This window comes from Gadus macrocephalus, chromosome 3 (genome assembly GCF_031168955.1).
Source record: "Gadus macrocephalus chromosome 3, ASM3116895v1".
Classification (NCBI taxonomy): Eukaryota; Metazoa; Chordata; class Actinopteri; order Gadiformes; family Gadidae; genus Gadus; species Gadus macrocephalus.
The window spans coordinates 22,921,121-22,943,334 of record NC_082384.1 but is presented as its reverse complement, the minus strand read 5'-3'; the positions used below and the strand labels follow the sequence as shown (position 1 = coordinate 22,943,334).

The window sequence follows — 22,214 nt, the reverse complement described above, 5'->3', positions numbered from 1 at the left end:
TGTTCAGCATGTACACTGAGCTGCAGACACAGAGGATCAAGATCCCCGCAGAGATGGGGACCAACCTCATGGTCCTCCACTCCTACATACTGGTCAAGGTCTGACGGGCTGCTCTCCCTGAACCTGTCTCTCCCTCCGTCTGTCTCTCTCTAAACCTGTCTCTCCCTCCGTCTGTCTCTCCCTGAACCTGTCTCTCCCTCCGTCTGTCTCTCTCTAAACCTGTCTCTCCCTCCGTCTGTCTCTCTCTAAACCTGTCTCTCCCTCCGTCTGTCTCTCCCTGAACCTGTCTCTCCCTCCGTCTGTCTCTCTCTAAACCTGTCTCTCCCTCCGTCTGTCTCTCTCTGAACCTGTCTCTCCCTCCGTCTGTCTCTCTCTGAACCTGTCTCTCTCTCAACCTGTCTCTCCCTCCGTCTGTCTCTCTCTAAACCTGTCTCTCCCTCCGTCTCTGTCTCTCTCTGAACCAGGCTCTCCCTCCGTCTGTCTCTCTCTGAACCAGGCTCTCCCTCCGTCTGTCTCTCTAAACCTGTCTCTCCCTCCGTCTGTCTCTCTCTAAACCTGTCTTTCCCTCCGTCTTGTCTCTCTCTGAACCTGTCTCTCCCTCCGTCTTGTTTCTCTCTAAACCTGTCTCTCCCTCCGTCTTGTCTCTCTCTAAACCTGTCTCTCCCTCCCTTCTCCTTGAAAAAACACATTGTTCTATGAATTGATTGAAGTAATTTAGAGATTTTCAGTTTTCTAAGGTTCAAAACATCTCCCGCTGATTTGATGTACAACCTGAGGGCCCCGGGTCAGAAGGACCGTTGTGTGTGTGACAGGTGACAGGTGACAGGTGACATCTGACAGGTGTTAAGTGGGCTGTACCCCGTGTGTGTTCTGCAGATCCACGTGAAGAGGGGGGACCACCTGAAGGGGGCGCGCATGCTCATCCGCGTCAGCAACAACATCAGCAAGTTCCCCGCACGTGAGTTCACATCAGCGGCGCGAGGTTTGCACTGTGGTCTCGGGCCCAGCAGTCCTATTGGGGGGACAGCAGAACTCTTGGGGGGGGGGGGGGCGGGGCCGGGGGCGGGGCCTGAAGCTGGGCCTGAAGCTGAAGCAAAAGCGTCCTCATCTTGTGCTAGTGATCTTTTGAAAGGTTCCTCCACCTAGTGAATGGATTTCTTCTTGCGAGAAATCCATTCACTAGGTGGAGGAACCTTTCAAAAAATGTGTTTTTCGACACAGTGTTGGTTTGAAACCTTGACCCACTTTCCCAGTTTCCCGCTGCTTGGCCGAGTTCTTGTCTGCTTTTGATAGTCTGTCTAATAATAGCCTCCAGCACAAACAAATATGAAGCGTAAGAAAAATAAAACGCCCGTTAAATTGACCCAGATTTAAACTTACAGCACAATGCAGCCTGAACCCCGCGCTGAGTCCTTGAAGAACGTCATATCGTAGTGGATGCACTGGGATCGTTGGGTATCTCTTCGTCACACACGTGAGCGTGCGTCCGCCGTAAAGGGCAGCGCTGTGCTGACACACGTCCTGTGATCCCCCAGACATCGTCCCCATCCTGACGTCGGCGGTCATCGAGTGCCACCGCGCCGGCCTGAAGAACTCCGCGTTCAGCTTCGCCGCCATGCTGATGAGGCCCGAGTACCGCAACAAGATCGACGCCAAGTACCGCAAGAAGCTGGAGGCCATGGTCAGGTGAGCGGCCCTCTGCGATCAGCCCGGCGGACCACCTCGCCCCATCAACTCACCCTAACCCCATCACTGATATCAAGTGTTTAGCCTGTGTGTGTGTCTGCACCCAACGCACTCCTGATCATCCCTGGAAGGAGGGATCCCCCACGGTTTCTTCCTTGGGCCTAAATTTTATTTTTTTTCCGGTTCCGGTTTCCGACCGATCCTGTCAATTTATGTGCGACCCAAATCATTTTTTTGAAAAAAGAGTTAAAAAAATTAATTAAAAAAAAAACTTTTCTTACAGCACCTCTTCATTCTGTACAAGGATGAGCGCATTCTCTCGTTTTTTAAATGAAAACAACCTACCTATCATTCGCTGCCGCTGGAAAAAATCTAATAAATTCCCTACCTACCCATGACCTCAACTGACAACCAACAGGAACCAAACTTTTTTTTTTTTAGGCCCTGCTGATTGAGCGAGTTTTATCTTGCCCTCTGGGGGGGGCTGGGGTTAGGCTCAGGGGGTTGTCGTGAATATATGGCCTGTGAAGCCCTTTGAGACTGCACCCGTGAGCAAGGGCTCAAGGGGAGGAACTGACTGGACGAGCGCCGTTGTGCCCCTGCAGGCGTCCGGACACGTCGGAGGTGGAGGAGGAGGCGACGCCCTGCCCCTTCTGCGGAGCCCAGCTGCCCCAGAACGAGCTGATGTGCGGCTCCTGCAAGAACAACCTGCCCTACTGCATCGCCACGGTGACCACCGCGCCTCACCGCCTTTACGGAGCCTTACCTGCCGAGAGGAGTGGGGGGGGGTTGATCCAATAATAATAATAATTGATCCGTTTTTTATAGCGCTTTTCTAAGTACTCAAAGACGCTTTACGGATAAGAAAGGAATACATACAGACAGTACAGACAATCAAACAAAAGGGAAAAAGATAAACACCACCACAACAATAGGCAACACATTAAGAGAGCGGGAGAGAGTGGAGGATGATTTGTCCAACGTCGTAGGTGGTCCTGAAGAGATGGGTTTTAAGTTGACTTTTGAATGACCAGAGTGTATCAGAGTTTCGGATGGCCAGAGGGAGGGAGCTCCAGAGGGTATCTAGACCTCGGTTTAACGTCTCCTCTGAGAGGCCTGCCACTGCGAGGAACAGTCCTCTGCTCTGGGGGCAAATGACACGTTACGTAGGACAGAGGTGAACTCTGACCCCTCTGCCAGCCCCACCCTGTTCCCTACCAGGCGTTAGCCAGCTGTCCCCGGCTTAGCGTAGGGGGCACCAGCAGAGCTCGGTTACGTTAAGCTCAGTGTCAGTAGAGCCATGGATTAAAGGTGACATATTAAACCACCAGGTGTGAGTGTGATTAGCCTCTACAAGCCGTTTCGAAAATCTGCCCCTTCTGACATCACAAGTGGGCGTGTCCACCTAGATCTGTGCTGGATAGATGAGCAACGTTTGCTACGGTCCACTGGGTAGGCTGGTAGACTGATCTATCCAGCACACATCTAGGTGGACGACACGCCCACTTGTGATGTCATAAGGGGCAGATTCTCGAAACGGCTTGTAACGGCTAATCACACTCACACCTGGTGGTTTGATATGTCCCCTTTAAGGTTTCACTCAACACCATTATCCTATGGTGAAACAACGAGACACCGTCTCAAACACTGCACTAAATGTTTGTGTTTCCATGTCGACTGTTGCCAGGGTCGTCACATGCTCAAAGAGGACTGGGCTGTGTGTCCGCACTGTGAATTCCCCGCGCTCTACTCCGAATTCGTTCTGTGAGTCACACACACACACAACACCTCATGCAGAGTCTCCATCATCTCCCCCCTCTTGTGATGTGTTGACGAAGGGGATCCGACCGTTGTGTGCGTCTGTAGGTTGTTGGAGGCGGAGAGTGCGTGCCCCATGTGCTCCGAGACGCTGACGCCCAACCAGGTGAAGAAGGTCCCAGATTGCTCCAGTTACTTACAGCCTCAGGAAGAGGAGCCATGAAAACAAAAACACCAACACAGCTGTGTACTCTAGCTGTTAAAGTCACTGATCGGTTTTGTATGGGTGTGTATGTATATTGAAAACGTAGTTTTCCAGCCTCAGTAATAAGGATGGTGAATATTATATTCCGGAAAAGCAATAACTTATGTACATAATAATTTGTATCATTTAATTAAAAATGATTCTTGTTTTGACTATTGAAGTTCTCCTTTCACCACTTATCTGATCTCATACAGGACTCATGTAGGACTTAAAATTAATCAAATCACTTTGGTGTGAATGTAATGACCTCACAAATTAACCCGTTTTTTTCTTTTCTTATTATGGATGAACTCTGCTGTTTCAGTATAAAGTCAATCCACATAAATATAGTAGGGAGGTAGCAGAATAGTAGGAATTCAGAAAATGAACCAGAAATCAATTCAGCTTTTTACAAAGATTTATATACAGAACTGTTTGGATGTCCAGTTGACTGCTTCTCAAAAGTGCAAGAAAAGAGATTCATGTACAGAGCTACGTTGGAGTATTGAAGCACACATAAGTAACAGCATTGGGCTTTTACGTCAACTATTTACAGGTTACAAACACTAGTTGCAACACAGCTGTGGACCATGGAGACGTTCTGCTTGACATGATGTATTCAAACGGAGCAAACCAGTGGAGAGATCCGCACGTTGCGGTGGTCACCTCCTGATAAGAGCGGCTCCGTTCTCCACGGAGACACCAGTTATTCAGAAACAGAGCATCACTTCAGCCTGCGTCACTCAGAACCAATGAGGGCTCGCGTACCGGAGGCGGGATCAGACGGGAGCCAATAGGGAAGGGAGTGTACACAGGAAGACTCTTCTTCATGATCTGGGGCAGAGTCTCACTTCTTGGCCTTGGCCTTGACCTTTCCCCTGGGTTTAGGTTTGGGTTTCTCAGAATCCTCATCTTTAACCTTCTTGGTCACCTTGGTGGTTTTCGCTTTAGCCTTAGCCTTTCTCAGCTGCAGAGAAGACGGAGGGAGGGAGGGAGGGAGAGGGGGGAAAGAGCGAGAGCGAGAGAGAGAGAGAGAGGCGGGCGAGGGTTAGTCACAGGAAAGCTGGTGGAAATATTTGCTCTTTCGACGTGTTCCTCACGTACTGTACAAGACATATATGAGCCTTATATTGGTTTCATAAGCGGTTCACAAACAGCTTTGTTTAAAAATGAGCCCGTCGACTCTGTCGTGTATTCCAAGACAACACAAACAAACAGAAGACACTCAATAAGCAGGGCTGATCCTCGCTCCACTGCTACCACCACACAGCGCACTCCATCACACACTAGGGATGCACCGAATATTCGGCCACCGAACATGTTCGGCCGAAAATGGCCCAAAACATAATGTTCGGTTTCGGCCGAAGGAGTAAAAAGGCTGAACATAATACGCCGAACATTTTTATTTATTTATAAAAAAAAAGTTTTTTTTTTTTTTTTTTAAAAGGTACATTGTTCTTCAATTCTTGTTATAATGTCTGTCTGCTGGAATGTTAGAAAACGTTCAGTATTAAATAAATATTTTGTATCAAATTTGTAATTGATTTTTTTTATAGAAAAGCAAGACAAAAAAGTTTAGAAAGGACATTTAATTGTTTGATTTATACAATGGTGAAAAATTAAAGCAAATTGAATGAAAAACATTAAAAGCCACATTCGGTATTCGGTTTCGGCCTTCGGCCAACTGTTTCAGTATATTTGGTTTCGGTTTCGGCCAAGAATTTTTCATTTCGGTGCATCCCTACCACACACTGCTGCCTACCTTGATCATGCCGTCCATCAGGTTCTCCTCCTCCTCCTGCGACTCCTCCTCTGCCGGTGCCTGCGAGTCCATCTCCTCTCCCCCGAGCTCCCCCCCCTCCCCGCCGGCCCCCCCGGCCCCCCGGCGCCCCTTCTTGACCGCCTGGAGGGAGTAGGGGGTCAGGTGCACCTCGCGGTTGTACGCCCGCGTGAACGCAGCCTTCACCTGGGAGGGAGACGGGGGGACAGCGTCGTCACGCACAGCGCGAGCCCGTTAAGAGCTTTAGGCTCGGCGCCCCGCGGGGACGACACCGCGATACGCATCGGGAGCCCGATATACATCTGAGCCTGTTAGACACGCATGGAGGACAGATACCGCTAGCTATGCGCGCCACGTCTACATGCATGGTCATAGCATTACGTTTATCGTTAGCATCCTGCATATCGGCGCACGCGTGCGCCGATATGCAGGATGCTAACGATAAACGTAATGCTATGACCATGCATGTAGCGTGCGCACACACACACACACACACACACACACACACACACACACACACACACACACACACACACACACACACACACACACACACACACACACACACACACACACACACACACACACACACACACACACACACACACACACACACACACACACAATCGCGCCGCCGTGGGGGTCCGTACCTTGGGGTCCAGCTTGGAGTAGGGGTCCGCCTGGCCCCCCCACACGCTGACCTCCATCATGTTGTCCACGTCCTCCTTGATGAGCTGGTAGGCGTCCAGCAGCTGCACCGCCTCGCCGGCCCCCTCAGCGCCCTGCCGCTGCAGGGGGCTCAGCAGCGCCCCCCGCAGGTAGGGCAGGTAGTCCAGGTTCACCGCCTGCTTGCTGCTCAGCGTCCTGGGAGACGGGGGGGGGGGGGGGGGCGTTGGTACCGTGTGTTGGAGCGGCGTTTGAGAGCCTAAGGGTACTAGAAGGGTCCTAGGGGTACTAGAAGGGTCCTAGGGGTACTTTGAAGGACCCTAGGGGTACTAGAAGGGTCCTAGGGGTACTTTGAAGGACCCTAGGGGTACTAGAAGGGTCCTAGGGGTACTAGAAGGGTCCTAGGGGTACTTGAAGGATCCTAGGGGTACTTTGAAGGACCCTAGGGGTACTAGAAGGACCCTAGGGGTACTAGAAGGACCCTAGGGGTACTTTGAAAGACCCTAGGGGTACTAAAAGGGTCCTAGGGGTACTTGAAGGATCCTAGGGGTACTTTGAAGGACCCTAGGGGTACTAGAAGGACCCTAGGGGTACTTTGAAGGACCCTAGGGGTACTAGAAGGACCCCAGGGGTACTTTGAAGGACCCTAGGGGTACTAGAAGGGTCCTAGGGGTACTAGAAGGGTCCTAGGGGTACTTGAAGGATCCTAGGGGTACTTGAAGGATCCTAGGGGTACTTTGAAGGACCCTAGGGGTACTAGAAGGGTCCTAGGGGTACTTGAAGGATCCTAGGGGTACTTTGAAGGACCCTAGGGGTACTAGAAGGGTCCTAGGGGTACTAGAAGGGTCCTAGGGGTACTTGAAGGATCCTAGGGGTACTTGAAGGATCCTAGGGGTACTTTGAAGGACCCTAGGGGTACTAGAAGGGTCCTAGGGGTACTTGAAGGATCCTAGGGGTACTTGAAGGATCCTAGGGGTACTTTGAAGGACCCTAGGGGTACTTTGAAGGACCCTAGGGGTACTAGAAGGACCCTAGGGGTACTTTGAAGGATCCTAGGGGTACTTTGAAGGATCCTAGGGGTACTTGAAGGGTCCTTGGGGTACTTTGAAGGGTCCTAGGGGTACTATGAAGGATCCTAGGGGTACTTGAAGGGTCCTTGGGGTACTTTGAAGGGTCCTAGGGGTACTATGAAGGGTCCTAGGGGTACTTTGAACATTATAAAGACGTTGTCCCTGCTGCGCTCACCTTAAGCTCATGTGCGAGGCCAGCTCCTGGATGATGCGGGAGTGTTTGTTGGTGGAGGAGAACTTGCCCAGCCAGCTGGGGAAGGTGGGGAAGGCGTTCATGTAGCCGCGCATCAGCTCGCCTGGCAGCACGCTGGCGTACACCGCCTGGACACACACACACACACACACAACACACACACACACACACACACAACACACTCAGAGGCGGGCTCCAGGCTACACACAGTGCCTCCATGTTTGGCGGGTGCAAGGCCACACATGGTGCAGCGTCTACGGGCTGGGCAAAGCTAATCTGTACCGCAAGGCGAAAGGTCAATGTGAAAGGAAAGAACGTTGAAAACAACGGAATTCATTGGTGTGGTTATTTCAAAACGAGTCTCGCAAGAAACGCACGTGTCATTTTCGAGCGAGCGAGCGAGTGAGTGAGTGAGTGAGTGAGTGAGTGAGTGAGTGAGTGAGTGAGTGAGTGAGTGAGTGAGTGAGTGAGTGAGTGAGTGAGTGAGTGAGTGAGTGAGTGAGTGAGTGAGTGAGTGAGTGAGTGAGTGAGTGAGTGAGTGAGTGAGTGAGTGAGTGAGTGAGTGAGTGAGTGAGTGAGTGAGTGAGTGAGTGAGTGAGTGAGTGAGTGAGTGAGTGAGTGAGTGAGTGAGTGAGTGAGTGAGTGAGTGAGTGAGTGAGTGAGTGAGTGAGTGAGTGAGCGAGCGAGCGAGTGAGTGAGTCGTCACCTGCGTGGGCAGCAGGGACCAGGTCTGTCGGGAGCGGATCTGTCTGTCCACCAGGTCTCCGTCACAGATGGAGTCGGCCGTCTTGCTGAGCAGCACCAGGTGGGCCTTCATGTTACCTCTGAGGGGCGGAGCCGAGGGGACAACGTTACAACCACCACCACCACCACCACCACCACCACCTAGTTAGAGGGTCGCCTTATGGGTGCGTGTGTCTCCGTGTGCGTGTGTGTGTATGCGTATACGTGTGTGTGTGGTGTGGTGTGTGTCTCCTTGTGTGTGTGTATATGTGTCTGTGTGTCTCCGAGTGCGATGCCCGTCTCCGTACGCGTGCTTCCTTATGTGTGCGTACGTGTCTCCTTCTGCGTGCGTCTACGTCTCAGGGTGCGTGAGCGTGCGAGTCTCCCGTGTGCGCCGTCCTCACCCGGCGGCGACGGGCCTCACGTTGATGTAGTTCTCCTGGACGAAGAGCGGCGCCAGGGAGTAGTCGTGGAAGAAGAGGTCCGACTTGTCGATGAAGCTCATGCGGGACGCCTCGTCGCCCGCCAAGAAGACCTTGCGGCAGACGTCGAAGGGGCCCATCTTCATGTCCTTGCGGGCGCCGGCCGCGTCCGTCTTGCACTTGTCGAAGCTCATCACCTTGTCCGTGGCCGACCACATGCACAGGTTGTGGAGCACCTGGGAGGGGGGGGGGGGGGGGCAAGGGGGCGCAGAGGAGACCAAGGTTAAGGAATAGATACTCGTCATAATCATGTGACTTACCCCAAAATCCTCCCAAACAGCAGTTGAGCCGTTTCTTATTTTAACAGTGACTGGCGTTATCCAAAAGTCACCGTCTTTCTCCACTCAGCTGCCGGTTTCACCAGGAGAGCTGGACTGACCTCTGGTGGGGTGTTCTGTGCGCTACACCACCGCGCATCAGTTTGATACAAAGAGGAGCGGCTGTATTTTTGCTGGCATCCGGATTTTTCTAAATACCGCAGCGTACCGGCAAACCTTGATACCGCCCCGAGCCTAATATACACTCAGTTTGATGTCCGGTTCATTGTGATCTGTTCCAGAGAGAAGGCGTTCTGTCTGGACCACCTTCTTCCATCTCAGGAGATGAAAAAAAAAAAAAAAAAAAAAAAAAAAAAAAAGTACAATTTGGTCTGGTATTTCATAGCCAGTGTTCCCCACCTGTCGGACATCATGATTGGACGCCAGGATGATCTCGTTGAGGGCCGGGGGCGGGATCTTGAGGCCCTCCTTGAAGGCGATGGACATCATGGCACCCTGGCAGAGAGAGACCCAACAAATAGGAGAGAAAGTGGAGGGAATTGGAATCGGAAGGGAGCACCTCATTGTGGCCGAGCCGACGATCAAAAACGTGTCCCAAGACCATATGACGTAAAACCACTGACCACTGAGCTACAGCCCAGGGGTCAGCAGCCAGCCGGGGGCCCCCCGCCGTAGTGGGGCCCCTGGCGCTGGGGGGCCCGGCGCTCACCTTGATCTGCTCCACGCGAGGCCGCTGGAAGCGCAGGTCGAAGCAGTAGTTGGCCAGCGAGCGGATCTTCTGGTGGTTGCGGTCGTTGCATATGCAGATGATGGGGATCTTGGACGTCTTGATCAGACCTATCATCTCCTGAGGTCAGAGAGGGAAACAGGGGGGGGGGGGGTCAGAGACACTTCTCACCCCACTCTGCTCCCTCACAGCTGAACGTGTTCTACGTGGTCACCTGATCAGAGTTCACCTAGCCACTATGAGGCTAGGTGAACTCTGGTCAGGTGACTCTGGTCAGGTGACCCCACCACTCCTACTTATTGTATGTTGTACGTCTTATTTTATGTTGTACGTCTGATTGTATGTAATGTGTCTATTTAGTTATAGTACCGAGTTGTGTAGCTTCTGATCCTAGCTATCTTTGTGGTTAACGGGGAATGGGTTAACCTAGTGATGGTTAGTGCTCAGCACTTGGTTCCGTGAACATCCTTACTGTACCGACGGCGATATCTTTTTTTCCCCTTTCTGATGACAAATGTACTTATTGTAAGTGGCTTTCAATAAAAGCGTCCGCTAAATGCACTTGATGCAAGTGTTCCGTCTGCTCACCTGTATCCCCCCGCGGTCCTCGTTGCCCGCCATGCCGTCGATCTCGTCCATGATGAGGACGTGCTTGCTGCTCACCGTCTGAGACGTGCCTGCAGGGAGAGACACGCGTCAGAACGCGAGCTCAACTCGGTTCAAGTGTTGTTAAACACTACAGAATTAAAAAGGTGACACGTTACACCACTTTCAAAACGGCTTGTAGCGGCTAATCACACTCACACCTAGTGGTATAATATGTCACCTTTAATAACAACCCATGGAAGAAGGTTAGAGACACTATGCAGGTCGGACAGGATTTCCTGGTCCATCAAGCTTTTTTTTTATTCTGTAGACATTAAGTAACTTGCATGCATTTGAACAAAAGGAAAAACGTGCAGTGAAAAGCTCCACGGAAAGACTTGAAGATACAGGGTTTCCCGCAGAATGTGTTGGTTAAGTTGGTGGGGTTGGCTGACAGAACGGGGGGGGGGGGGACCATTGATGCCTGTTATCATGAAGGTTGTCAGATTGTTGCCCTGCAGCCTGATCTATGCACAGAGAGTGCATGAAGTTTAGAATATGTAATCCTTTTCCTAAGCTGTAAAGTGCTGTGGGAAACCCTGGGATATCTCTTTCATATTTCTTTGCCTGTCATGCTTGGGGTAGCTTTAGGGCAACAACACATTTTACAGTCCGTCATGCTTGGGGTAGCTTTAGGGCAACAACACGTTGGACAGCAACCCATCTCAACCCCGCCCGGAATCCTAGCACAAGCCCCAGGGCATCGGGTCAAATGAGTGATGACTGAGTGAACTTTACCGGCGTAGAAGTTCTTGATGCTCGTGTTGTTGAGGGACTCTGCGATCACCTCCTTCAGGGTGTTCTTACTGCGCGTGCAGCTGGCGTTCATCTCCACATAGGTGTAGCCCAGCTCCTGAACACACAAACAAGGGGCTCTTAATGCCAATCATCGAGAGTGAGTGAGTGAGTGAGTGAGTGCACGTGTGCGCGTGTGTGCATGTGCGTGTGTGTTTGTGAAGGGTGGGTGAGTGAGTGAGAACGTGAGTGAGTGAGTACATGAGTGATTACATGAGTGAGTAATGTGAGTGACTGAGTGAGTGAGACTGACCTCACAGACCAGCGCGGCGGTGGTGGTCTTCCCCACCCCGGGTGGGCCGGAGAGCAGGGCTGCCTTGAACGAAGAGCCATCGTCTTTAGCGCTGCCAAACTTGCTAAACTTTGCAGCTGTGGTCGAGACAAAAAAGAACCAATCAGGACACGGTGAGACAAACTGAACGAGGTTCTTCATGGTGAATGGACCGCTGACAGAACTCCCGGTCCATTAGGGTTGTGTCAGCTTAAACAGTCCCTCCAGAAAAATGTGGCGCTATTTATGCGATGAAATTGCAGGAACTTGCGAAAAAAATGCAGCTTTTCGATGACGTCCACGTCGCGTAATTACGTCACTTCATAACGTTCCCATGGCAACAGGGGGAAATGGCTGCTCTTGTGTTTAGTAAACGCAACATTTTTCCACTTTATGCTAAAATATATGTGACATTTTTTGCTACGAAAATGCGGGGATTATGAAATCATGCAAGCCCCAAATATTTTGCGCGGAAATCTGCAATTTATGCGGTGAAAGTGCGGCATATCTGAGCATGCAAATGCGGACTTTGGCTGATTAAGCATGAATTATGCGATCGCATAATCGCGTGTTTCTGGAGGGACTGCTTAAAGATGCACCGACATACCTGGCGGTTTGGCCCCGCCTCCAGCGTGGTGCCGGTGCCAGCTCTGGAGCCACCGCACCAGCTTATTGGCACAGCTCTGCTCCCCCTGTTGGCCAATCACGGCCTTCAACGAGAGGGGGCGGTACTTTTCCACCCAGAGGAGGCTGGCCTCCTCTTTCACCACGGCCGCCCGGGAAGACGAAGAGGAAGAGGAAGAGGCCGGGGGACTGAGGCCGAGGCCGCGGCGGACCCCCGAGGCCGCCCCCCGCCCGGGCGGCGTGGCGCTGGTCCCGGCCCTGCCCTCGCCCCCCCGGGCGCGGGACTGGCCGGTCTTGGAGGGGCTGGGGGTCTGGGGGGACCTGGAGTTGCCCTTGGAGGGGGAGACCTTCTGGGCTCTGGGGGGGGTCTTGGAGGGCTGGCTGGCCGGGGTCCGGCTCTTGGACACTTTGTTCTGCCGACGACAGAAAAACAAAATTACTATTTAAAAAAATATCCAATTAAAAAAAGAAACCCAGTTGTGATTGAAACACTCAAATCTAACCACAGATAAACATTTATGAAGACGGCTCAAATTGGGGCCAAACCATCCTGATCATATTATGGTAGAACATGCAGGTTAAAAACAGTGAGACCACAACAACAACAACACCACCACCACTTCAGACGGGCAGAGGACACCATGCTGACCTCGGCCTCCGCGGCGATCTCATACTTGGACTTCTTCCCGGGCTTGGTCCTGATCAGCTCCAGCAGGCTGTCCTCGTCCAGGATGGTGGTACCCAAGTTCTCCGCCTGGCCAGCCAATCACAAAGCACAAGGAAACCCAGCCAATAGGACGAGAGACTAGCGTCAATGAGGACGGAAAGTAAAGCCAATCAACAGGACGCAGCAGAGATGGGGAACGATAGGGTAGGGCGATGGATGAAAGCGATTAGGATTTTGTCTCAAACAACCACCAAACTAATATAAATCGAGTTTAAAAAAAAAATATATGAACTTTATTTTAAAGTACATATATTTAATTCATTCAAAGAAAAGCTGGATTCATATTTCTACATAATTTTTCGATTTGAACATTTTCCTCTTGAACATTTTGTGCACTTTCAAAAAAAGGAGGAAATTCAAAGTTCTCAGATACAAAGTATCTTTTTTTAGATAGAAAATGCTTCATGTTTTCAAACTCCAAAAACAAATCGTTTAAATAATCGTGATTTCAATATTGACCTAAATAATCGTCCATAACCAAGCAGCCCTGCGATGAGTATCACTCCGAGTGGCAGGTGGGTTCCCCCCAGAACATGGCTACATTAAGAGGTCCAGCGGTCACCTTCTCCGTCTTGGAGACCCCGCTATCGCGTCCCGCCACCAGGTAGCTGGTCTTCTTGCTGACGTTGCCCGTGACCTTGCCCCCGTAGCGCTCGATCAGGGACTTGGTGTCGTCGCGCTCCATGGACTCCAGGACCCCCGTCAGCACGAACACACAGCCCTCCAGACAGTTGGCCGCACCCTGGAAACACACACACACAAGGTCAGCGGCAACACACGAAGGTCAGCGCCAACACACAAGGTCAGCGCCAACACACAAGGTCAGCGCCAACACACAAGGTCAGCGCCAACACACAAGGTCAGCGCCAACACACAAGGTCAGCGCCAACACACAAGGTCAGCGCCAACACACAAGGTCAGCGCCAACACACAAGGTCAGCGCCAACACACAATCCTGCATTAACACACAAGGTCAGCGTTAACTAGGGTTGCCGCGGTGTGGACATTTTCACACCGAGTAATACGCTCGTGTCAACACCGGTATAAACGGTATTAACTTTGAAACTAGGTCAACCGCCATCTTCTCCGTCAACTCTCCTTTCACACTCGCTGGCAGCGCGCCAATTCTCTGCGTCTTATAACGTTCTATGTATTATAGTATAATATAATTTTATCTATCAAAAGCTCTGTGCGCCTCCGGATGGCCGTAGCGCGGGGAGCTCACGTAGGGATTGGGCTTCTACCAAGAGTGAAAAGGCATATAAATGGCGTCATTAAGTGATAAAATGTACATTAGCACATAGGGTCCGTCTTGTGTATGAAGCGTGCTGTGTAAATAAAGTTGCCTTGACTACCTTGGGGACTTCCTTGGAGCCCAGTGCCCGCGGTCCGTCTCGGTTCAGGTAGTCCCTGAAGCCGGAGGAGTTGCCCTTCTTCTTCTCTGCATCCTCCGTGCTCTGGTACAGCGGCACAATGGGGGGAGACGCCGTCAATGCACCATCGACACAATAGAGAAAAACCACAGACAAACCATCGACAGACCATCGACACAATAGAGAAAAACCACAGACAAACCATCGACACACCAGAGCAAACCACCATCGACAGATCAACACAATAGAGAAAAACCAGACACAAGATCGACAGACCATCGACAGACCATCGACACAACAGAGCAAAACCACAGACACACCATCGACAGAACAGAGCAAACCCACCGAAACACCATCAACAGACCATCGACACACGCTTCGTTTGAGCGAAGTGTAACAATTTTTTTTGAATAAAATCAAGTTGCAGCGTTTGCCCCCACCTCTGCGTCCTTTGGGGAGGTCTTCAGAGCGGCGGGCGGGGGGCCGGGGGCATCACTTAACACTCTGCGCGTGGACTTCCTGTCGGCGCTGGAGGGCGCCAGCGGCTCCCTCTTGGGAGACGTTTTAATCTTCTCCGGAGAGATCATAATAACGCTCCTCTCCCGTGTGACGGTCGCTTCCCCTTTCTTCTTCTCCTCCTCCTCCTCCTCCTTCTTCTTCTTCATCATGGCCAGTTTGGAGCTGGCTCTGATTGGAGCAGAGGGCTTCTGAGGGGTGGGGCTGATGGCGTCCTCAGGGGCGAAGTCCTCCTCGCTGGTCTTTGAAACGGAGGCCTTACTGGTCTTACTGGGAGAGGGACTGGAACCCCGTTTCTCAGCCAGGGAGGGAGATTCCTTGCGGGCCTGGATGTTCCCAAATCATGGACACACACACACACACACACACACACACACACACACACACACACACACACACACACACACACACACACACACACACACACACACACACACACACACACACACACACACAATTAAACCATCTCTCCACCTCTGTGTCTTACCAATCAGAAGACAGGCAGGTAATGGCAGCGATTTCATTTGTTCAGAATGGCCAAATAGGACCCTAAACTGTAATCGGTTTATAACGCAGCTAGAATGTAGCCAACAACAAGATTATTATTTTGATTGTTATTTTACAATGCCCACACACACACACACACACACACACACACACACACACACACACACACACACACACACACACACACACACACACACACACACACACACACACACACACACACACACACTATCTCTCCGCCCTCTTCACGATGCCCCCGCTGCGAGTGGCAGACGCCTGACCTTCTTGGCGTGGGGTTGCTCGTCCAACATGGCGAGGGTTCTGGCAAAGTCTTCGTCTTCGTGCACCTGCCTCTCCAGCTGGCCAGGGCGAAGGTCGCGTGGGTGGGTGGGGCAGGAGGGGGGGGGGGGGGGACAGGAAGAGGGTTAGAACCACATGGTACCTCCATGAAGACAGCACGGATATAGACGGGCGTGCCTTGGTTCAAAGAGGGCGGCGGGGGGGGGGGGGGTGTCCTACCTCCATGTCCTCCTCCTTCTGGAGCTGCTGGGCGATGAGCTCATCGCTCTGCTGGTCCGGACTCGGCTGGGGAGGATCAGAAGGGGGGGGTTATGAAAAACAGAGAGATGAGAAGAGAAGGGTTTTCTATACAAGATAGAGCCCTGTAGTATGATGAATCAATGATCAAATTATGAATACGCAACCGTGACACTTCATGCCAGGTATAAGACCATACCAACAAAACCAAAACAAGAATATATAGGCCAACAAATAATAATAAATACAATTAATAATATTACATATTATTCAAATTCAGAAGGTTACTTTTTTCCAAATATGCTCATCCTGAGTGCTATCTTTTATATCTTTATATTATAGAGCTATTGCACAGGGGGGGGGGGGAGAACAGAGACACCTGGCGGAGAACAAAGACTCACTGCCTTCCTCTTGGCACTCGCCACCAGCTTCTTCTCCGAACGCTGAACACCGCCGCTGCCAAAGTAGTCCAGGACTGAAGTGGGGGTGTGTTTGGGCTGGGGGGGAGGCGTGGCCTTGGGCGTCCTGGGTACCGGGGGGGCAGGGGTCTTGCTGGGGGTTTTGCCCTCGCTGGAGGAGGGCTTGACAGGAGACGTTATGGTCTCCTTTGATCCCCGGGAGGACTTGCCCGCATTCTTCTTCGTTGTTGTTGTTGTTTTTGAGGTCCCGTTCTCCTTGGGTTTGGGTTTGTTCTTGAAGGACAGGAAGTTGTCACTGTCGGAATCTACGAGCAAAGAAACCCAGTTAAACAGTAGGCAAAATATCCATTTGGCATTATACCGTTTTTTATTGAGGTAGAAAGACATAATTTAACTTTGTGTAAAATTTAGTGTGAGGTTACAAATTGGGCTACATAATTCCAGCACATGTTATGTTACCATTGGTCTGCAGGAGGATGCATATATATATATATATATATGACAATGCACCTTAAAACTTGCCTGTTTCAGAGACATATTGCACAGGATCCTTCTTAGCAGAGGGCTCTGCCTTGCTAGGTTTCGGTTTCTCCTTGGATATTTTCTTTTCTTTAACTGATTCCTCCTCAGAGTCTGTATCCAGGAAGTAGACAGTAGATGATAACAGAGGACAATGAGATGAACAAGTCAACGTTTATCCCAGAATAGAATGTTTGTTCATAATTCAAATTGTGTGCGTGAAAGGCTCCGTCATCAGGTGACAGTAGTCGGCGCTTTACATAACTTGACATTTTCCTACCAGATTCTATGATCGCACGTTTATTTCGTTTCTTGCCACTTTCTCTCGGTTTTGCTTCGGGTTTAGGGCTTTTGATCTGAGAAAGATGCAAAGAAAGACAAAACAAATAAAAATAAAACCCACAATTTGGCAAATCTGTTTACTAGGATCACGATGTTAATTTAATTCTTGCCTTGGATGGCCTTTTGTTTTTATTCTTTAGGTCTTCGTCTGAGGAAGATTTAGGCTTCTTCGCATCTTTGCCGGGGTTTCCATTTGGGGCGGTCTTCGGCGCTGCAGGTTTTGCAGAAGTTGGCGCAAAAAACCGCCTTATGTCCTGGGTTATCACAGAGAAAGAATCGCTCACTGTATGCCAACTGCTTCATCATTTCGAACGAGAATATTGTACATTCCCAATAGTTTAGCATTGTGCCTAAGAAATCTCCGACATGTTTCCAAAATTTCCAAATCGGGGGAGCATCAACACAAAACTGTCACATTTAAACAACATAGCACAAGCTAAACTTAGCTGCGTGGTTCCAACCTCCAGATAAAGACATTTAAGGCCTGATCTACTAGACTACTTCTGTTCAACGCAATTTGTGGTTTTAACGCATAGGTATAAATGCAATCTAACAGAATATGACATACCATACTGAACACAGAAAGTTCCGCTGCAGACTGTCAATCCCAAAGCAATCCCAGTATATGCTTGGCGCGAAGTGGTTGTGATGTTGGGCGGTGTCGCCTGGTGATGACGCCGTGTTGGCAACCGAATATGCATCGACGTACTGGAAGTTCTGGTCCATGTCGATCATTATTTCCATAAAATGGAGCAGTACCTCAAAATAAGTTACTATGGAGTGGTCTGCGCTGGACGCCCCATCCCAACTTCTTCCGACAGGTGAATGTGACGCACTTCACTTTCTTCATTTACATTAAGCTAAAGTCCTATGATCCTGAAGACATGAAATATTATCCTATATGAAGCCCTTTTGTAAAATGTCTAAGGAATGTAGGATATATCATTCCTATAATAGGATAAGCCCCCCCAACAATGTGGTCTAGTACAGAAAGATGACACGAAGTCCTTCTGGCATAGCCGTGCCTTATGATGACTAACAATTTCATGGGTTTATCTCAGTGACAAGCAGCAGTCTAGTCATTAGTTTCATTTGAACCTGATTATGAAATACAAATCCTTTCATAGTGTATCTTTTATAACACATTTGCACAGCTTAAAACTCAAACCAGCCCTTCTGCTAGTGCGTGCTCAACATTTTGGCAACACTTTGTTCTGAATGCATCTTAATTTCATAAACTGGCATTTAAAAGATGGAACCTAGCACTAATAGTGACCCAAACACCATAACTTGCACAAAAAACAAAGCAACATGTTTGTTTGGAAAAGTGGGGAAGTTTTATTTGTCAAGGAATAGATTTAATTATTCTCTTGTGGGACCACCGTTGTCTTTTCGCTGACGTAGATTCCGTCCAGAAACTTCCTGATGTCCTTCTTCTTGACGGTGGTGGCCTGCTGGATCAAGGCAGCTGTGGGGGGGTGGAGAAAACAGAATGAGAACAGGGTCATGGGTCACATGCCGCAGCACGCGGGGGACTATCACGCTTAGAGCTGCAGTTCATTCACTTCCTGCTTTAAATGCAAGCGCGACAATCAATGGCTAAATAAAATAAAAAACAACAACAAGAGGTACCAACAGATACTCTGAATGCCCAAAAAAAAAAGAAACACAATAGTTGCATATTTACATCAAATGTGGAAATGCAAAATAAATTGGAAACATGCAAAATGTAAGATGGACCACCAGTGGAGGATGACATCAAGTGTGCAATTAAACAGACTTCAGTCATATAAACCACCATGAAGTGCAAAGTTGACCATTGAAAAAAAATAAAAAAAGCTCGATGAGGCGACATTCAAACGATGCAACCGTTCAAAGCCGAACACAAGTGCTCAACCCGTGCAGACCACCGTTGAGGCTTTTCGCTGCGTTTGCTAACCTCTAGTTGTTTCTGCCTTCAATCCTGACGTTCCAATACTGTTCCTTTCTCAGAAACATAAATACCATCCAAGAACTTTCTGATATCCTTATTTTTGACTGTGGTGGCCTGTTGAATCAGAGCCGCTGGAATGAAAAAGGGCTTGGGGTATAAGCAAAGTACAGAGGATACAAACCAGTCATGGAACAACGGTTTGGGGTCAAGGGGAGATACAGAGGGAAGTTGCACAAGTACAACGATGAGGTTGGAGAGTAGGACATCAGAATGGTGACAGGGAGCCAGCCCATGTATAATGAAGACTAGCGGTGCTCTGGAGGACAATACTGATGGATGGCTGAATGAATTCATGTTGTACATGGTATGATAAAAGTGCAACCCCTTACTGCAACACAAAACAACCCCTTTTAGATGGATGGTATTCTCCAGTTCCGAGGGAGGCAGGTCTGCTCGTTAATCTTTCTATTAACAAGACTCCTACTACAGAGCAGACCAATTTCTCATACAACACGGTTCAATGGACCGTTAGCCCAGTGTCAAACTACATTCGATGAGTCTTGCACCAACCCAGACCACATTTAAAATCAACGTTAAAAAACGTTTGCACTTTTAACTTATTCTAATGTTTTCCGGGCATCTGTTAAATCCTGTTTTCATGTCTTTGAATGCAGTTGCTAAATGTCTTTTATGCATCCCTTTTGTAATCGTGTTTTTATTTTATTGTATGACATGTTGCTATGAGAAGCACATTGAGTGTACCTTTTGTGAGTATAGAATTCAAGCTGACTTGAATAAAACCCAGATATTTAAACATCGGACCAAGACTGCATCATAACAGTAAGCATTACTATGATTTACTTTATCCAGTTTTTCATTGGCAAATATTAAGAGTACAAGCCTTCAAATACCCAGGAACTATAGGAAAATACACCTCGTTAGGTCGAGACCAATAAATGGTTTGTGATTATGACATTTGAAGTACTTGAGAAAAATCTTAAATACTGAAGTACAGAAGTGGATGGAAATTAATTTGGTTTAAATGTTTTGATAACAAATAGATGAACATTTATGCATGAACCATACAATAACTTTTTACAATGAAGACAAGTTTCGCATTCCATTAAAAAAATATATAAAAAAAAACAATATTTGTAATATCCTTTTTACCAATCGGGCAGAGCCTGTTAATGCACATGTTAATTCAAACAGCAAAGATCAACACCAATATTGACACAAAGACGATCATGAACCATTTTAATCTAGCAAACCAATTCAATAGCAAGATGTAACCTGACAAAATGTCTGAGACAATTCTAGATGGATTTAAGGAGTAGGTAAGACTCCATAGGTCAGATTAAACCAATACTTTTAAACCCTCCTAAAATGTAACAGAAGCTGACGAAGCAGCATTAATTGCACCGCGTCACTTAATCTTAAACCGGGGATGGGGGAGGTCTCACCTGAGTTGGACACAAGCTCCACATCATTGCCCTCCAGCACCAACTCGTCCTTCTGGGCCGTCGACAGAGCACATCCCACACCTGGGGGGGGGGCAGAGCGTGGCGTGAGACAAATGGATAAAATAACCCAACAATTCAAACTACAACCCCTTCATTCGAGAGGACTATTGTACAACAAGGTAATTAAAGTCAAGTTAAAATGCATCTATATCAAAAACGCCTCAACATCTAATGATCCAGATGGAGGAACCAGGAGACTCACCAGCTCTCATGCGAACACGGCGGATGTACTTCTCTCCCAGGAAGTTCCTGATCTCGACCAACGCGCCTCCCTCCTGGATGACCACGTTGATGGGGAAATGGGCGTACACACTGCGCATCTTATACCTGAAGCCCTGGGAGAAACATGAAATCAGCCGGTTATGAAGAGGAAGATGGAAAAATGCCTTTTCTAAATACATGAATCATGCGTCTAGCATAGCAGTGTAAAAAAGCAGCTTAAAGTTAACTATGTTGGCAGAGAGGGCCTGCCACCAAATGCATCAGGCCATTATTGGCATTATTGTTGGCACATGGCAAAAGTGCCCCGCTGAAACAGGGCTGAGACGAAGAGCAATATAATTACCATGGTGACACCCTTGACCATGTTCTGGACGTGACTGCAGATGGTGCGGACTGTGGCCAACTCCTTTCTGTTTCCCCACCACTTATCCACGCGAAGCTGTGGAGGCGAGACACACAGCCTTACAACATCTATAACAAAACGCAAACTCCTCAATGCCTTACAACAGCAAATCTACCAAAATTGTCAGTCAGACTAATGTAACAGTCCAGAACTCAACACATTTGAGATGCTTTAGGCCGTTCAACGAAGCACCAAAGATACAAAGTAGATGAACAGAAAGGGGGCCCACCTTCTTGTTCTTCTTTCCCAGGAGGCTGAGCTCCAGGTTGATGTGGTTGAACTCCCTGCGGAGCGTGCCCCGGGGTCCTTTGACGATGACCGTCCGACCCTTCAGTTTAATCTCCACTATAAACAGCAGAGAGAAAATAAGTTTACACAGAACTCTTCACATTGGAAAGTGAACATCTCAAATCCATATCTCAGATAGGCCAACTTACCATTGTCGGGAATGTCGACAGTCTGGTTACTAAGAATGGTCTTCATTCTGTAATGGACATGAAGAGCAATGCATTAGCTTTGTGGACTTCACACAAGGGTTAGCGGTGGATGTAGTGGTCAAGAATAACGTGGGTTCAAACGTGTTGCACAGCTTAGTGCAAAGGGTAACATGCAAAGCTTGTCATATAGATATAAAAAATTCCATAATAGCCGTTTCAGCAAAGCATTAACCTAACTTATTGAATCGCTACGTGTGACAAGTAAAGCTAACACCAGGCTAGCTCATCAGATGTGTCCGATCACCATGTTGCAGTTAAACAAGCCAATTGTACTCGCACAGGGATGTCAACATTTCAAAGAAAGTCATAGTAAACATTGCTTAGCATTAAGAACATTATTTAACAATCAGAAGGTCAATGTGCTTCGTTACACCGTTACGAGTTCTACCGCTAGGCCTGGGATAGTATTTAGCGAATGGGTAAAAACACTATCACTTTATACTACAATATCCACAATATAAATCAAAAATAAAACATCGCTTGTGTAGTGTAACAACTCCCGATCATAAATGTCTAGAAATAGGGTGATATTGTATATTCTTTAAGTTAGATGACGGTAGATTTTATGTGCGAACAAATTTTTCAGGGATTCTCACCTCGCCGGTGGTGGAGGAAAGGAGGAAAGAGAGACGTCATCACGCAATTGTAGTTTCGTTGCGTGGCGTCGCCAGACATTACAAGACAACTTCCAATCCATGGATTGATATTGCATATATATGTACTACACACATATCGCATGATAAAATACTATAGT

The 22,214-nt window shown here is 48.8% G+C and overlaps 3 protein-coding genes across 4 annotated transcripts in view; 1 reads left to right on the top strand and 2 right to left on the bottom strand.

Moving 5' to 3' along the window:
• The window catches only part of wdr19 (WD repeat domain 19), a 20,056-nt gene extending 16,187 nt beyond the window's left edge, over window positions 1-3,869 (top strand). The window contains exons 31-36 of the mRNA XM_060048048.1: window positions 1-98; window positions 877-958; window positions 1,536-1,686; window positions 2,292-2,415; window positions 3,374-3,450; window positions 3,553-3,869. The exon at window positions 1-98 is cut by the window's left edge and continues 27 nt beyond it. Coding sequence (XP_059904031.1) covers window positions 1-98; window positions 877-958; window positions 1,536-1,686; window positions 2,292-2,415; window positions 3,374-3,450; window positions 3,553-3,667 — 647 coding nt within the window. The 3' untranslated portion in view covers window positions 3,668-3,869. The remainder of the gene's footprint in view (window positions 99-876; window positions 959-1,535; window positions 1,687-2,291; window positions 2,416-3,373; window positions 3,451-3,552) is intronic.
• Window positions 3,870-4,088: 219 nt separating this feature from the next.
• rfc1 (replication factor C (activator 1) 1) lies at window positions 4,089-17,637 on the bottom strand. The gene is made up of 23 exons (XM_060048058.1): window positions 17,451-17,637; window positions 16,993-17,136; window positions 16,821-16,896; window positions 16,544-16,654; window positions 16,004-16,326; window positions 15,585-15,650; window positions 15,347-15,424; window positions 14,483-14,884; window positions 14,025-14,126; window positions 13,232-13,411; window positions 12,592-12,696; window positions 11,926-12,355; window positions 11,301-11,416; window positions 10,991-11,105; window positions 10,196-10,284; window positions 9,590-9,727; window positions 9,280-9,375; window positions 8,525-8,778; window positions 8,104-8,221; window positions 7,380-7,525; window positions 6,119-6,332; window positions 5,451-5,654; window positions 4,089-4,655 (listed from the first exon to the last, which is right to left on the bottom strand). Exons 1-23 carry the CDS (start codon window positions 17,451-17,453, stop codon window positions 4,536-4,538), a joined length of 3,630 nt encoding a protein of 1,209 aa, XP_059904041.1. The 5' UTR covers window positions 17,454-17,637; the 3' UTR covers window positions 4,089-4,535.
• Window positions 17,638-18,196: 559 nt separating this feature from the next.
• Window positions 18,197-22,081, bottom strand: rpl9 (ribosomal protein L9). Of its 2 annotated transcripts, none has more exons than XM_060048078.1 (7): window positions 22,057-22,081; window positions 21,401-21,447; window positions 21,193-21,308; window positions 20,904-20,999; window positions 20,541-20,673; window positions 20,279-20,359; window positions 18,197-18,350 (listed from the first exon to the last, which is right to left on the bottom strand). In XM_060048078.1, the coding sequence occupies exons 2-7, from the start codon at window positions 21,444-21,446 to the stop codon at window positions 18,241-18,243; spliced, it is 582 nt and encodes a 193-aa protein (XP_059904061.1). In that variant the 5' UTR covers window position 21,447; window positions 22,057-22,081; the 3' UTR covers window positions 18,197-18,240. The 2 variants fall into 2 exon arrangements, with proteins under 2 accessions (XP_059904061.1, XP_059904062.1); XM_060048079.1 differs by lacking the exon at window positions 22,057-22,081 and adding an exon at window positions 18,822-18,946.
• Between the last annotated feature and the right edge of the window lie 133 nt (window positions 22,082-22,214).